The sequence below is a fragment of the Neolamprologus brichardi genome, chromosome 13 (genome assembly GCF_056152115.1).
Source record: "Neolamprologus brichardi isolate AB-2024 chromosome 13, ASM5615211v1, whole genome shotgun sequence".
Lineage (NCBI taxonomy): Eukaryota > Metazoa > Chordata > Actinopteri > Cichliformes > Cichlidae > Neolamprologus > Neolamprologus brichardi.
The window spans coordinates 14,633,980-14,651,705 of NC_142116.1; the positions used below are offsets into that span (position 1 = coordinate 14,633,980).

The window sequence follows — 17,726 nt, forward strand, 5'->3', positions numbered from 1 at the left end:
GAGGCGTTGAAAGGCTGCTCCAACAGAACTTATTGTTTTTGGAGGAAAACACGAACACGGTGTACAGTCGAGTCTTAATAGCTTACTTACAACTGGGCTCGTCAGGCTCTCTTCTTGGCTGCAGTGGTTATTATTATATTTACATGCTTCCAGCTCCCGTTTTTGCTCGATGACAGCTCGTACTTTTCCTTTTTCTCCCTCCCTCGCTCACAGACACATAACGTGTATGGCAGTCCATTCTCCCTGCAGCACGGACTACACTGCCTATGATGCTACATTCTTTAGAGCTATACCTGTAGCATTCTGCCTATTAGCTTAGCACAACAACAACAGGCGCTCTCTCACCCAGGAAACACGCAGAGAGAGAGCGTCACCCTGTAACCATGGCAACCGTAACGCTGCCGCCTGGAACAACAGAACGTAGCTGTCAAACAAAACCCAAACAGTCCTGACCCGCCACAATATGAAACAGGGAAGTACCGCCGTGTAATCCATTTATTTCAACAAAGTAACTGTATTCTAAATACCACCTTTTTAAACGGTAACTGTAACGGAATACAGTTACTCATATTTTGTATTTTAAATACGTAACGGCGGTACATGTATTCCGTTACTCCCCAACACTGCTCATATGTCATATCTGTTTCTTCCCAGCAGGCCTCCTGGAGCCTGACCTGGATGTCACCCTCAATTCTCTTTAACTACTTCAGCCTATATTCACCTGCACTATCCATGAGCACAGCTACACAGGAATAGAGTTTATTTTCACACTGCTATCACAGACTTCATATGTAGGACTGAGGTTTGCCTTGAATCCTTACTGTATCCTGTTTTATGGCAGTTAGCAGGCAGGCTTAGGATCTCCTCTCTTGTCCTTTCTGGTTGCAGAATACATTAATTCTGCCTACATCACAGGATTATTGAAGCGAACTGACAGAGATCTGATTTGAGTAGCAAATCCAAAACAATACAACCCCCCCCCCCCCCCCCCCCCCCCCAATCCTGCTATGGCTGAGCTGGTTGTATAACTGATTGACTGACTGCTCTGCTGCTGGGGAGAAGGCTTGGAGGCATTAATGCCCAGATGCAGACTCCCCATCCATTTAAACTGTCAGCAGTGCAGCCTTATTCTCTGGTTGCTCCTTATCCCAGTTGGCATTGATTGTGTACACTATCTCAGTACACAATATCACAGACGTCTCCCAGCTTTTCTTACTCGACTCTGTCCTCTTTTGCTGCCGCCTGCCTTTCTTTTCCTCGCAGGTTTGATGTTTCACCACCCGCCCTGTCCAATTCACACCAGCGCATCAGCAGAATCACGGTGCATCAGCCAATTCCACCCTTTGGGTACCCTCTCTCTGACATGAAGGAGAAGGCGATTAAGTGTAGTAGGTAAAGGGCCACGCACGCAAAAGGCTATATGTTTTGCAATCCATTGAACCAAAGAAAGCAAAGGAAGGAGAGAAGGAAAACCATAAATACAAATAAGATGATCCTGATTTTTCTAATAGCAAAAACATTTGTAAATAAATCTTGTCTGTAGCGAGTGGCTACAATGCTGGCACGGCGTTGTGTTGTGAGTACAGAAGCATAAGGTGGCTGCCTGAGCCTCATGTTAACTTAACAGGCTTCCACGGATTAAAGCAGTGCCTGCAATGATGACGTTTCCATAGCAACAGGCTCTCCGTGGTCTGGGAATCATTTCTGGGTTGACTGTGATTTGCAGCTCAATCTGGTGTTTCTAAGAACTCTCTCCCTCTCCGTGTCTCAAACCCCCTGTTGTGCAATCATGTTTATCAAGCCACCTTTCTTCCCTCTTTTCACATTCCTTTGTCTTCTCCTCACATCAGACATCCTTGCTGTGTGCCCTCACTCTTGGCCTACCTGTTTTGCTTATTATTTTCCACCTCGCATTCCACTATTTTTCCATCTATTCCCCAGTGCACCTACTTTAATTCTTTTTACTTTTAAAAAGCCTCTCCTATGGTTTTAAACTAATGCCTGTAGCAGTAAACCTCTCCTAATTAGGCTCCCCGTGCTTCAGTCTAATCCAATCGAGATTTGCATGAGGTTTATCCCTGCAGATTGGGGATAACGGAAGCAGTGCTCAGGCCACATCCTCATCATCAGCTCTTTTATCTAGTATTTACACACCCAGTCTCTAATGTCATTGGTGCTATGTTGTTTTCTAGGTAGGAGTGTTCTCAGGTGTGCCTGCACTTCGTGCAAAAATAGTCCTGCCTGGATCAAGATGAGTAAATTATTGCTGCTAAATATGATGCTATAACTCCAGGCAACTTGGCAACATTACATTACATATATTTTTATTTTTTATAAAATAAACAGTTAAGATCTACTGTGTTAATTCCAGCTTTTGTGCTAGGATAAGCTACTGGCTTTAATTATACATTTAGTAGATGATCATATTTCTGTTCCATTTAAAAATGCTGATTAGTGGCAGCTTTATACCATCTAAAACCTTTACACATTCACCAGACCTATATGGAAGAAGTAGCAGTGAAATGACTGAGATTTAACACAATTTATTAAATTAAATTATTACATTTCCTCAGAAAATATTAAATAGAAGAGCCTCAGGACCAAAAACATAATTTGTTTCATGTGCAAGGCAAACAGGACAAAAGAGTCTCTCTTTTGCCTCTACCTTGTTTTAAACAGGTTGGATCTCACAACATCTATCAATAGTCCTCATAGAGAGTGGACTCAGCACATTCACCCATTTTCATTGACCCCCCTCCAAAGTTGGAATAACAGGCTGTTTCCTTTACAGCCTTATATAGTTTGAAATTACTGGATAGAAGGAACCCCAGGCAGGCCTAAAAAGGATGCTCAGGAAGAGGTGATGGTGAGAAGGACAAAGGGAAATTCCCCAGGGAACTTAATTGGGTGTTTTTCTGTTTTCTGAGACTTAGAGTTGGAGTAGTGTGCATACAGTGCATACAGTACATGATGTGTGCACTGTGTGCAAAGAGCTGGGCAAAGTCCCTGGTAGGGGGAGCGCCAGAAGCGCTGGTTGTTGTAAAGTAAAAACAAGGTAATAGCAGTGGAGATATTTTGCAAAGGGCAAGATTTTCCCAGCAAAACAAAACGGTCTATCCATTGTCTTTATCTTGTTTAAACAGATTATCCCTTACATTTATTAATACCTTCTAGAGCAGCGATGTCATATACATATACATATACATACAGCTCACTTTCATCATAAGTGGGCCGGAAAGACTTGTTTACTTTGGTGCCGCATGAACGGCCATGGATGAGGTTTTATTAGCAGGAAAAGCTACAAAACGTATTATAATTGAAAAACCCTAAATATGTGCCCTTCTTATGCTTTTTTTATGCTTGATGCATCGCTTGTGTCGTGCGCCGATTTTGACAAACGCTTGTCTTCTTTCTAGTTTTGTCACAGTTCTGGATCGGTTCGACCCAGCATTTTGAGTTTTTTATGTCTTGGTTTATTTTTGAATGATCGTCTTGTTCTCTGGTGGCTTGTTTATTATTATTATTATTATTGGTCTTTTGTTCAGTGGTTCTGGTTTATTTGCTGGTTTTGTGTTCTCATGTTTTGAGTGGGTTTAGTTCTTTGTCCAGTCTGCGTCTTTGTGTAGTGATCTCTTGTTTCCTGTTTTATTGTGAAGGTCTGCGTCTCATGTGAGTGTATTCAGTTTTACCTTCCTTGTCTCGTCTCGTTAATTACTTCCAGCTGTGTCCCCCACCTGTGTGTAATCTCCCTGTGTTTCTCTGAGTGTATTTCAGTCGTGTCTCCTGTCATTGTAGTCGCTGGTCCGTCTGTGTATTCACTGTGCTTCATCTGTGTGTTATCTTACAGATAGCCTTCTGTCCCATTTGCCGTTTCTCTATTTGCTTTGTGTTCAATAAACCACCTTCTCACCTTCACGACTGCCTGCGATTGGATCCTCCTTTATCATCTCCAGTGTTGGTCAAGTTACTTGAAAAAAGTAATCAGTAACTAATTAGTGATTACTTCCCCCAAAAAGTAATCCCGTTACTTTACTGATTACTTATTTTCAAAAGCAATAAATCACTTAGTTAGTTACTTAGTTACTTTTTAAAAGCACAATTTACAACCTGAATAGGTAAACTGCCAGAGGGGCCGATGGCGCGATATGGCAGCCTCGCCTCTGTCAGTCTGCCCCACGGCAGCTGTGGCTACAACCGTAGCTTGCCTCCACCAGTGTGTGAATGCGAGAGTGAATGAATAGTGGCATTGTAAAGCGCTTTGGGTGCCTTGAAAAGCGCTATATAAATCCAATCTATTATTATTATTATTATAGCAGTACTTTAGCAGTGATGTTATCTGAATGGCAACACCGATCCTTCAGGACAATACTGCAATGGCTTCCTGTGCCGTAACAGTGGGTATGAATTCAAGTTTCTGTGAAACATTGTTGTGGGTGTGAGTGAAGTGGCCATTACAGCGGGTATATCGCGGCCTTTATTTTTCAAAGCCATCCAGTGGAGACTTTGCTGGGCCGATTTAGGCCCCCGTGCCTTATATTTGAATCCCTGCTCTAGAGGAACAGTCCTTGTAAAGTGTGGGTTCAGCAAAATTCACCATGCTGTTTGCCTTTAATATATCCAGAAAATGTCCATTTACCATTTATTGGCCTCTCTATCTTAGATCAGCATATCTAAATCCAGTGTACACTTAAAGGTATACTTAAAAACATCAGTGCTCTACACATGCACTTAATTGTTAGGGTGTGTGTGCTTGATTACTCTTGCAACCTTACATTACAACAGTTTGTCTACCACAATTTAATGTCTTTAAGTATGCCAATTTAGTCATTTGTGGGGCTGCACAAATCAACTGTAGATTTCCTGGAGCTGTTTTTACAGCAACAAAGAGAGATCACTGCAGTGCAGCTTTAGACAATGGAAACAGCAAAACATAAGGAAATTAATGACAAATACTCATTCATTTTGCAACACATGTACTGCAGATCCTACTCACAAATATATACACTTCACTGAGGCCAACATTAGTCAAACAAATGTATAGATTAGTTTTGCTAGAGCAGCTGCAAGACCCACAGCACATGACAGAGCAGGCAGAGCAGATGCAGCGGTTGCGTCAGGTTGCAAAGTGGCTTGTAGGGCCAACAGCAAAGTGGAGAAAAGGTATCAACTGAGCCATCTGATGATATTAAGATTGGGATTAACTATTTGTTTTGGTTCTGAGTCTTTCACCCAGCCTTTTATGTTTTGGACTTCAGAGTTCTGTTGATTCCTGGCTATAGTCAGCTTGTTTCTTAGTTTGTTATTGTGTTTTTAGCTTTGTGTTTTTGTTCCACTTACTGTTGAGTTCTTCCAGTTTTCCCTGCCTCTCTTGTGTTCCCCATGTATAGTCTCCATCAGTGATATTCCCTTTGGTCAGTTCTTCCTGTTGTATTTTGGAAGTCTCCTACCAATCCTTCACTGATAGAAAACTGAAAATGCTATGTCCAGAGGAACAGAATCAACTTTATGGGATCTCCTGCCTTGTGTACGCTGCATTTGTAGTACTTTCTCTTGTTTCTCAGATAAATTTCTGTTGTGTTCCCTGCTATTCCACTTCTCATCAATTATCTTGTGTGTTTATATAGCCCTTATCTCCCCATAGATCTTTGTTGTCTCACCCTGTTTCATGTTCATGCTACTATTCATCCCAGTCTGTAGTGTTCCTGTGTTTACTGATTGATTTTGGTTTGCCTTAAATAAAATGTTCTTTTCACTTGACACCTGCTCATGAGTCTGAATTTGGGGTCCTTTTCCATCACTAAATTTCACACAATTATCTGCTAAAGTACCAGGACACAAAAAACACACCGCAAGTCAAACAAAGACAATGCAAATGAAACATTTCCCATCAGAGATATTCACAGCGTACTTAGTTGTGCTTTGCATGTAATGTTAAATAAATGAAGACAATTCCATAATTGGCTTGTGTCTTATCTATCTGTCCTTTAATAAGCTGCGGTGAGCTCTCTTGGCCACCCTCATTCGGGACAGCATCGACTAAAGTGGAGTCAGCTACTACGATTCCTGAATGCAAATTTCCACCTCAGTCTATTGACGGCTTTGGCTCTCTTGTCTGTTGACATTTCTAAAGCTCTGTCTTCCTCTGCAAAGCAGTGTAGCAGTCTGGGCAGCCCGGCTGAGAAATGAGGCCTATAGGCTCAGAGCTTCGGAGTAAAGACATCACACTGATTTAGTGATGTCTCAGAGGGACAAATCTTCTCTTTTCACTCTTTTGCTTCATTAGGCCAGTCATAAAGGAAGGCAGATCAATGGAGGGAGATAACACACTTGCGTCAGAATGAGAGAAAGGGAAATAGATGAAGGGTTTTATGCTGTGTGAAATGAAAGATGTGGAATACTACTCATCTGACAACCTATGGCAAGCATTTTAAAGTTTCATAAAAGCTGAAGACGCAAATGCCACTTGTGAAGTTGATCCACAGTATCCTGGTATGTTTGACTGCAAAATAGATAAGACGAGAGCCTCAAAACCTCAGGATTAGGTTCAAAGATGACATTTCATTTTTTAATGTTTGCCATGGCAACAAGTTAAATGAGAATTAAAACCTGACTATTAGCGTGGCTTTATGTGGACACTTGTGTACTACTGGAAATCTTTGCTTGTCGTGCAAGGTAGTGACTGAAGAACTAGTGGTTCCAAATTGACTGTAGCTATAGATGTGAGTGCCTTGTACCGTCTCAACATCATCCCTTAGAGTTTGGATGTACACTCATCAGCCACTGTGATTGGCATTCCTACTCAACTGCTCTGATAAACCAATCACATGGCAGTAACTGAATTCATTTAGGCATGGAGACATGGTAAAGCCAGCTCACTGAAGTTCAAACCAAGCATAAGAATGGGAATAAAAAATATGATTTTGACGACTTTGAACGTGCCATGGTTGCTGTCCAAGTAATGGACAAACAGTATCCCACAATTCTTGATTTTTAGTTCACAAACACTTCTTATACTGAAATGTTGGCAATGTTAGCTCTTTATACAGTAAAGTTACAGTGGGATACAAATAATATCAGGCTGATCCTGCCACAATTTGTTCCCCCGGTTCAAATCACGGACAAACAGTATCTGCATTAAGGTATGCAGAAGACCATCTCTGAACACACAACATGTTGAAGTTACTCTGAAGCTACTCTGTTGGAGTAGGGATGCATCTAAAAGCTGCAGGACAGTAGCTCTCGAGGACTGGAGTTGCACACCCCTGTCTTATTCCAACAGAGCAATTTCACATCACGGATGTGCAACCAACAAATCTGCAGCAAGTATGTGAGACTGTCATGTCAATGGGGAACAATAGCTTGGGAATGGTTCCAGCACCTTGTTGAATTGATGCCATAAAGCATTAAGACAGTTCTAAAGACAAAAAAAAAGGGGGGGGGGGGGGGGGTCCAACCTAGTATGTGCAAGTTGTAACTAACAAAGTGAGTGTGTAATGTTTTGTGCATTTTTCAGTAAATGTTCTCGTCCTTGCTTTCTTCCTTTTGAATAAAATATTTCCTCTTTACAGATGAACAGAGCATAAGATATTTCTATTAGCATCCTATCACACTCTCATACATCTGCCAACTTGCCTTCACCCACAGTCCACAATTTCCTGATAATCGGAGTGCCTTAGAGCTGGCAAGAATAAAGCTGATGTCAGTCATTTTACACTAAATCAAGGCATATTAGCTTCACACCTCTGCCTCACTGTCTTCTCATGCTTTTATACCTCTCACCCATTGGGAACAATAATTAGTCCTTCATTAAGTCCTTGGAAATTCCGCTAATGGACTCAGCTATTCAGCTGACTTCATTTAGGCTGCAAATCTAGTGACAGTGGTTAAGGACAAAACTCCGTGTCATGACTTCATCTGGCACCGGCTCAATTAAGGCTGGAGTTGCAGCAGGAGTTGTGGAGGAGACCTCAGATGTTCTGCCTCCACTCGCGGCTCCTGCTGGAGTGTAGATGGAGGAAAAAGGAGGAAGCAGAGCGAAGTGATGATGGGTGGAAGTCGAGCCAATGTTTAGCATTTCCTGTGGGAGTCACATCAGATCCGCTCAAGCGGAGTGCAAACATCTTTCAGCATCTTCGCCAAGGAATCAGTGCAGCTGTGGACAGTGCACGTCTGACCCCGGAATAAAAATAAAAACACAAAAACATAGGCAACACTGTCTAATATGGTGAACCGGTGACCATCTGGAAAGCGCTACAGTTCAAATACAGGCCACGGATCGTGCAGCAGCACAGCCATATAATAACATTCAGTTTCAATCAATCTTGCAGCTTTGCTTTCACTGCAAAAGCATCCATCGCAGGGATTTCTTCATTTTGCATGGATTTATATTCATGCCTGAATAATGAATGCATTATGACACATCTTGAGTACAGAAAAAGGTTTTTTACATGCACATACATTACTGTATTATACAAAGCCTGAGAGGTTTCATGAATATAGTTTTACTTTGAGATAATTGGATATACTTTGGATTCTGGTGGGTAATATGTGTGCGTTTTGGGTTATCATTAAGATCATAAATAAATCTTACAGGGTAATAGCCTGTTTCACTGGGGCCTGGACATTTACGCATTAACAGAAGATGTTCTCTTTGAGCAAATAAAGTATCGGGTTGTGTCAGGGTTACAGAAAAAGGATTAAAGGGGTGTTTTGCTTTGGACTGCCTCATTTGTAACCTTAATGATACTAGTCCAGAGTTGCCTGTTTTTCCTTTAACACATACAGAAAAAAATGCAATCCTGTCTAGTAGGTTTCTTTTTCTTCATTTTATTTGTTGCAACATTATTTACCAATGTTACTATTTGATTCATTGCAGAATAGTTAGCCTAAGGCTTGTTTTCTTCCACTGTGACCAGGCAGGCCAACAATTAAAATGTCCACAGAGCGATACAACAACAGCAAGTGAGACGAAACTAACCTGACAAAACATAGACAAATTACACACACTCACACATACACACTTTGTCTTAAACGTATCAGACAAATTATAAGCAAGAATATTTGAATACCAGTCCAAACAAATATAACACAGGTCAATATAGAGCCAGGAGTGGGCAGATTTTATAGTGATGATGTTAAATTGGCTTCTTTCCATTTTTTTTTTTTTGAGCAAAGATTCTAGTGGTTTGCTTTGGCTTTTATTTTGTTGAGAAAGAGCCAAGTTACCTTTAGTGGCTATTTTAATTTGACATGTTTCTTAAAATTAGCATTTGAGCCAGGGATATGTCAATTTAGAAACCACATCAATCTTCTCACCCTTAATTAAAAGCAACTTTACTGTCCTTTTGATAGCATTAGTTAACTTCTTTAGCTCAGCACACATTATTAAATCTACTCCATGACACCATAACGGAAGGCAGAGTTTTCATAAGGAGGCCAGTTGGCTGACTACTTGTCCAGCAGACTATTTTATTACAAAAAATGTTGAGTTTTGATTTACAAGCGCAGATTAGCTCTGTGCTTATTACTGTCACGGTACTAGGTCTGCGATCCAGGATTTGTGTTTCTGTTCTGTTATTATAATCTTTGATTATTGTTGTTGGTTTTTTAAGTTCTCAGTTATCTTAGTTCTTCCTCTCTTAGTGTTTATCCCAGCCTGTGTTTAATCTCTGTGTTAGTTCATCTCCTGTGTCTCCCCAGTCAGTCGTGTCTCCTTGTCAAATCCACGTCTCCATGCCTGTCTCATGTTTCCTGTTTTATTTTGATAGTCCTGTCCTGTGTGTGGTGTATTCTGCTTTGCTTCCTTGGTCTCTTTATGTCTAATTAAACCCAGCTGTTCTCTCCTCCTGTGTCTTGTTCCCTTGCTATTCCTGTCCCTCTGTCCGTTGTTGCGTCGTACCACTCCCATGTGCTCTGTGGTGTGTGTGTTTCCTCCATGTTCCTCGTCATTCTCGCTCCTAGTTTAAAGTTTCTAGTTTCCCAGTGTCTTAGTTCCTTGTCCTTAGTTTCTAGTTCTCTGGTTTTTGATTTTTGTTTCTAGTGTATTTTTTGCTACAGCACAATTAAAGCTGCCTCTTTGAGTGTGTGATGAGTGAGATGAACATTTGGGTCCACATCCTGCCTGCCACTCAGCAGATTGTGAAAATTACACTTTTTGATCTTTCAATATCTGCCCTGCCTCTCTGCACTTTTTTAGAATGTCAGTACGCAAATTTAGGCTTTGACGGCCAAAACTCAACTAAACCCTAAAGATCATAGATATACAGACATATTAGTAAGGGGGCCTAGCACTGATCCTTGAGGAACACCTACTATGCTCAAGATGCATAAGTCTAAAGAAGTAAGTCAGTGAAATAGTGTGAAAAGATGGTTTGAAGCTGAGATGGTTTACATGTAAAATGTCGTTAAAGAAAATTAAGATAATGGGAAACTCAAACTACACCTTTCCATAGTTTGTTTTTAAAGTAAGCACTTCATTTGAAGACAATTTTAATTGAATATCCCTGTTACAGAGCCAAAGCATACGTGATGCAAACCCGAAATGCTGATATTAAGTTGTTCAAAGATGCCATGAACCAGGGCTTTCTACCTGGGGTTTTATTAGTATTTGAAATTTAGGAGTTGTGAGTTATTGTCTTGGTTTTGATTTCCATTCTTTCTTCAGAGCTTCTGGTTCTTCGTGTTGTTTTCAGGCCATTCTGGTTTCACACGTTTTCATTAGTGTTCGGTTGTTCTTATGTTCCAGGTATATCCTCTGTTAGCACAGTTTGTTTTCTCACTGTTCCCTTTCCACAGTTCTTCATTTTTATCCATTCACTAAAGTTCTTGTCTCTGTGTCTCCTTGTTCCAGTTTTCGGTTTTTATTTGTTCTGTGCCTTGTTTCCCCAGCTGTGTCTGATTCCCCTGATTAGCCCTCGGTGTGTGCATTAGTGTATATATTGTTCTGCCATTCCTTCAGTTCATTCAGTTTGCCTTAAGATATATGCTGATGCATTTGTAAAAACATTTGTATGAGTAACTGCAATATTTCTTGCAGTCATGGTTAAATTATGATCGGATAAGCCAGTAATCAAATTGAATTAGCTTCTCTTTCTATAGAAATATTACGTCTAACTAGGTACTTCAGAGCTTCACAATACTTGCTGAGGCTTTTATAAAATGAGCTGAAAGCAGCTCTACTGCAGAAAAGGCCTGAGCATGGAATCATGTTTCAGAGAAACACAGACATAATAGAGTTCCACAATGGAAAGCCAAAAAATGACTAATTACTAAAGTTAAACATGAGACCGTGCGACTGATACAAATGCAACAAGGAAGCACTCGGTATATATTTAGTAACATTGTGTAGCAAGTTACAAAGCTGTGGTTTTACATTTAGCTTTAATGAAAGTAGTTCATCTTTTCTTGAACTGTAAAAGCATTAAGAACCTTATTTGAGCCTAAATACATCTATAGGAAACTCTCAATAAGACCATCAAAAGGGCTTTTTCACCCAAATAAGCATTTTCATAATATTTATGTTCCACATAATCTTAAAAACAGCATACCCTTTGAGCATAGTCATACATGTTGGTCCATCTTATATATTATTATCACACAGAAAGTGATCACTAAGTATAAGTTATTTATTGTTTTCTCTAATTAAGCAAGCACACTCACAGGCCACCTTGTTAGGTAAACCTCTTCAACTGCTCTTTAATATAACTAATAAAGCAGATGACATTTAGGCATATAAAGTTCAGACTTAGCATTGGAATAGCAAAGAAAGACAATTTTGGTGACTTTGAACGTAGCATGGCACAAGATAGGCTGGTCTGAGTATTTCAGAAATTGCTCATCGGGATTTTCCCACACAGAAAACTCTCTGGGTTCTCTGGGTGAAAATGCCTTGTTGATCCCAGAGGTCAGAGGAGAATGGCCAGACTGCTAAAAGCTGTCAGAAAGGCAACACTAACTTAAATAACTACTCATTACAACCAGTATATGTAGAACACACATCAAACCTTGAAGGTGGTGGGCTACAGCAGCAGAAGACAACACTGGGTGCACCTCCTGTCAGCTACGAACAGGAAACTGAGGCTAAGATTCGCGCAGCCTAATCAAAATTGGACAAAAACATTGCCTGGTCTGATGAGTCTTGACATGTGCTGCAACATTTTGATGATAGGGCCTGAATTTAGTATAAACAACATTAAAGCATGGGGCAACCTCGGTCTCTGAGGAGGGTTTCCAGCACCTTGGTGAATCTATGCTGCCAAGAATTAAGGCATCTATGAAAGCAAAACTTGGTCCTAAAACGTCTATGAGCCATTTGTAAGCTATCAAAATTCAACAAGATGCTTTTATGTTCAGCATCTCTCAGCAGCACACACAGAAAGGAACAAGATGTTGTGAAACTTACTGTCATTAGAACCTTGATTTTCATCCCAGGTACGCACGTAGTCATCCTGCAGAAAGAGGAAGAAAACACTACTTTACCATCTGCTGCCAAGACAAGAGAGTCAGGTAATTCACAGTGAGTGCACAGTGCTGCTGATATTATAAAATACAGCATGGACACTGCTATCATCACAGTGGAGAAGTGATGTAGTTTACATTATCACTGGACACTGATTATAATGTGAACACTGGCATGATAATTAGCTAAGTGAGTCACACAAGAGACTGTGGCTGTACATTCTTTATGGAAATGAGCTCAACAAATCTGCACACTCTGCCTATATTTGAGACATATGGTATCAGGGGTGAGCTGCCTTTTAAGAGCTCTGCCTTTTTACCCCTGTTTAATTAGAACATTAATCGCTCTAATTAAAATGGGCAAATTGAAAGAGATTTTGCAAAAAAGGGAGAAAAGATGGATGGTGAGGCAAAGATAAAGACACACAAAGAGACAAGGAAATTACTCATGAATGCAAAAGACACTGGACAAAGGCGGCTATAAGAGAGCTGTACAAAGTGAAGAGAACTGACCTCTACCTCCTGGTGAAATGACAGCAAAAGGAGAGAAAAGAGTCGATATTAGTCAAGAAGAAAAGTGCAATTTTGGACAGAGCGTATTAAGCTGTATTCAAGACATCATGAGGACACAAAAAAGACTTTGTAAGTTCATTTTTAAATCACTTAGAGCCTGATTTTATAATAATATATGTAACAAAGTCTTTTGTTGCTTAATTTTGTTTATTACCACAAATTTAGAAGATCAGATCAGATTAGATTTGACTGAGAGAGGCCCACCAACATTAGGAAAGTGGTTTCACCTTATCACTAAATGTAACTGAATGAAGGCTGGTGCATAAAAACACACAATATTAAATTTTCCCAACACTGCTTCACCACAAACCTAAACAAGGTAAAAAAAGGTGGAAAAGAAGGGTAATGAGTATCGTAAGAATACAAGGTGACAGATGTCTCAACCTGTAGTTGGTGGCATTTCAGTTTTCTACCTGTTTCATCTTCAGGTTTGGGACACCTGTCAGTACTTTCCTGATGCAATTTATGTCCTGATATAAATACACAGTGGCAAACTGCATTAAAAATACAGTAAATTTTGTACACTGAATCGCTGAAACAGAATGCCTCTGTACATTTTTATGGTATTAAACTGCATTTCTTTTCTGGCATGACTCATCAGAATATACAGGTTTATTTGTGATTTACAATGTTTGCATGTTACTGACTGACGTGTCGCGGTTTACCTACATACAGCAGCATTCCCTTTGTGGTGTAGTGCAAAGCTAATAGCTCAAAGAAATTGAATGACAGATAAAGATGCAAGAATATAAAGTGGTACCTGGGTGTCTCTGGGTGACAGCTGCACTGAAAACCCCCTGTCATTGCTTTAGCCCCTCATAGTTTGCACGGAAGATGCTAACTGGTTTGCAAACACTTGCCAACTCCTCACCAAGCAGCAGCAGTGAAACTGTGAAATGACTTCACCAACAGAGTTGCTGAGGATACCCTGAGCTTTTCTGCTGGTCTGCTGTTTTTACCGCTGTTAGCTGCTGTTAGCCTCTGTTAGCCAGTGTTAGTGAAACTTTCGTCTAAGTGGATCTAATATTGTTAGACTCTGCTGCTGAGTGAATAAACTCTAATACAATGTAAGAATGTCAAACAAAACAAAAGAAAACAAATGTTTATCAAAGGGAATGTTTGATTTTTTTTGGATGTTTAAGCCTAACATTAGCTAGACTAACATTAGCTTATATCCAGCTACTGTTGCTGTTGTTAAGCCAGTTGTCTGGAGACGGGAAGATTGCATGTTTAACCTGTTAACAATAAGTAACTGTGACAATATTGGAGGTGAATAGTTATGTTTTTGCATGTCTGTATGTGTTAGAGCCCTGACTTCCATTCAGGAGATGAGGCTTCAGGTAATGAGGAAGAGGAAGAGGTGGAAATAAGGGAGGAGAGAGACATAGTGACAAAGAGATGATGAAAATATAGATGTGCAGGTGTTAAATGTCATATATAGTTTGAAGGAGCTATTTGTGATGCTTAAATTAAAAGTAACTTATAAGGTGTGCTACATATGAGGCCAGTCTCTAGCCACATAGATGTGATTAGGGGGAACTATTAGGCGGGCCACCATGGCAGCATCTACCTGCTCCTATGCATTTTTAATGGATTAATACTAAGTTTATGAGAATGCATCAATTTTCTAAATAACCTGAAGAAATTACTAACTGTACCTTTAAAAATTGTTATTTAACATCTTGATTGACATGGGGAAAAATGAATTTTTAAAACACTTCAGCTTGTATTTTGGGGCTCTTCATCATCTGCCTGCAGGAGCTCCTACTTAGGATGGAGGATATGCAACATGTCTGACAGAAACCTCTGTGTCTGTCTGAGTACAGACTGCTCAGAAATGGACTGAACCAGATGCAACGGCTTAGATTTTGCCTGTACACATAAGCTGCCATAACCACAACGTCTCATATTTCATGAATTGTCGTGTGTTCTCCGAGACTTTCAGCCTGCGTAAAAAAAAAAAACAGCCTTTGCTGCAAAGGAGAACTCAAATTACCAGTGTGGTCATTCCAACTCAAAAGGTAATTTAGATGAATACCAAGATACCTAGAGGATTTAACTTGGCAGGTTATCATGAGGAAGTTGGTATGTGGAGGACACTGTTTGTGTTCATCTGAAGACAACCAGTGTCCTCCAGCCACCACTTGCCAACCAGCCAGGGAATACATATTTTTCCCCAGTGATCAGGGGATGCCACTCATTCTCCAGTGGGTCTTTAGTCCTGTGTGACAACGGAATAATACTTTATGGCAAAAAGCCGTTTATACAGATTACAATATAACTGCCAAAGTAACAGTAAAATTCTGCAAAGCTTCTACTTTTGTGTACACACACAGTATGATAAGTTGTTGTTATTGTAGATTAGTTCAGGCACACGGTTAACCCTTTAAACCCTGACCTAATTTACCCTTTAAACCAGTGGAAGGAAACTCCAGGCCTCAAGGGCCGGTGTCCTGCAGGTTTTAGATGTGTCCTTGATCTAACACAGCTGATTTAAATTGCTATATGACCTTCTCAACATGTCTTGAAGTTCTCCAGAGGCCTGGTCATGAACTAATTATTTGATTCAGGTGTGTTGACCCAGGGTGAGATCCAAAACCTGCAGGACACCGGCCCTCGAGGCCTGGAGTTGCCCACTCTTGCTAAAAATGCTAACCGTCACCGGTGACGGGTTAGGGTTTAAAGGGTTAAAGAGTTTAATGTTAGCAAAACAAGTGTTTGGAGCATATTGCCATGTCTGAAATAATAAATATGAGTCATTTTAGGATATTTACAATCGGCCACCATCCCTCCTTAGCGACGACTGACTCATAACTGTAAACATTTACTGTACTGGGAGAATGTGTCAAACCGCTCCCCTGAAGGTGATATATCCCAACACAACAAGAGAGAAAAGCAGCCGTTGTGAAAGCCAGGATCGTCTTTTTTGACCCTCACCACTGCAACACAGAGAAGTAAGTATTTTCATCACTAGCAAAGGCTCCACTTGTGATTTAAAATCTACCCCAGTGCAGCTCAGATGCTCTGCTCATCCTCTGCTCGCTGCAGTGCCAAGCTTATTCCCCCTCCTTTGGTAACCTGGCTCGCGTCTAAATCTTAACTCAACACTACAGATGAGCTTTATGGACGATTCCTGGTTATGCAGTTTAACCTTGTCTGGTCTGATGGAGTCACACATTTAGAGTGTAGACATCAAAGAGTTTACAACCTGGGCATTAATCTGATGCCTCCCATGCCTCTCTTATTGATGCTACAGCTCCTGCATTATTTAGCAGCCTTTCTGTATTTGTGATTCTGCCAGGACTGATGAGGAAACCGTCCTGCTGCGCTGACAGGACTGGAAATCAATGATTTCATAGAAGAGAGACAGCAGAAAATGTATTCGGGGAAAATAAATTCTCCTGAGTGCAAACTGAAAGTGAGCATGAAACGCGGAACAAGACGACAAGTTTGGCAAGCAGCGGAGAAATTACATCACCTCAAATATGATTCACAGACCAGTACTCTGATGAAAACACTGCTGGCTTTTACACAGAAGTGATTAGAGGTAGCAGGCAGCGAGAGATGAAAACACTCAGGTGCATCCAGGAGTTCTGTGATCTAACTGATAACATCAGAAAGATCTCCTCTTGTTAAACAGAGCGGGAAAGCTTACCCTCCACATCAAACACGGCAGAGTGTTCGTCCTGCTGCCGGGCTACAATACTGATTGACAGATCACAATCCCTCATATCTGTCGGGGGAGGATCACAACCCTGTGAGCCTGTCCACCGAAAGATTGGGTTCAACTCGGGAGGAACTGCACAGAGTCGCAAAGATCTCTTGACAGACTGAGGTCGTGCTTGTTTGCTGGATTGAAAAGAACAAACAAGAAAGCGTTTGAAATGAATGTGGGGGTGTATGTCCCCCACACGTGTGACTGACAAGTGTTTTTGGGTAAATGTCAGCTGTCAGATGCACTCTGCTCACCACGGTTATCCTGAGGGGTATGTTCATGGTAACTGCAGAGTGCATCACGGGCTCATCAGTAACAAAGGATACAGTAATAACACTCTCTGGAGGAGATGCGTACAAGCCTGGATGGGGCTTTATTGACCTTTTGCTGCAATTTCTGTTAATATCGGCCTTCAGTGGATTCATCACATTCGTGCTAAACCTCACAGAGCTCCGGCATATCCACAACATCAAAAGAGACCAGGGGCCACACAATTCACACAATACCAAAATTATTTAAGCATGACAGCGGCCAAAACCCTTTTGTGAGGGAGGTGAAGTGCCTCAGAGCTGTTGCATACTAAACACAAACGTGTAAATGTGAGCCACTTACAAACATATAATTTATGCTGATGCAAAATATTCATTTCTGTGTCCCTGTTTCCTGAAAAACAGCAGATGACTGTTTCTGGTTTAATCGTAGCAAGTAAGTACATGTCTAATTCTACAATCTCTAATTAAGGAAAAAAAAAACTTCTGAATGTAGATCATGAAAAAAATACAAATTGTCAACTTTAAAATACAAAATATAATCTTTGTCCATGCATTTTTAAAATAAAACTGATTTAATATTTGGCCTTAACACCGTGATGCTTAATTTACAGCATCGTGTTAAATCTACGGCGTGCTGTAGCCTGATGTGGTCCATCCCAGAAATGTAACTACATTCCTGTGATAGCTTGGTTTGGTACTAATACGTGGTT

At 40.6% G+C, this 17,726-nt stretch overlaps 1 protein-coding gene across 1 annotated transcript in view; it reads right to left on the reverse strand.

The window, feature by feature from the left end:
• The window catches only part of spock2 (SPARC (osteonectin), cwcv and kazal like domains proteoglycan 2), a 37,874-nt gene that overhangs the window by 6,697 nt on the left and 13,451 nt on the right, over positions 1-17,726 (reverse strand). Inside the window, exon 2 of the mRNA XM_006783818.3 lies at positions 12,401-12,446. Coding sequence (XP_006783881.1) covers positions 12,401-12,446 — 46 coding nt within the window. The remainder of the gene's footprint in view (positions 1-12,400; positions 12,447-17,726) is intronic.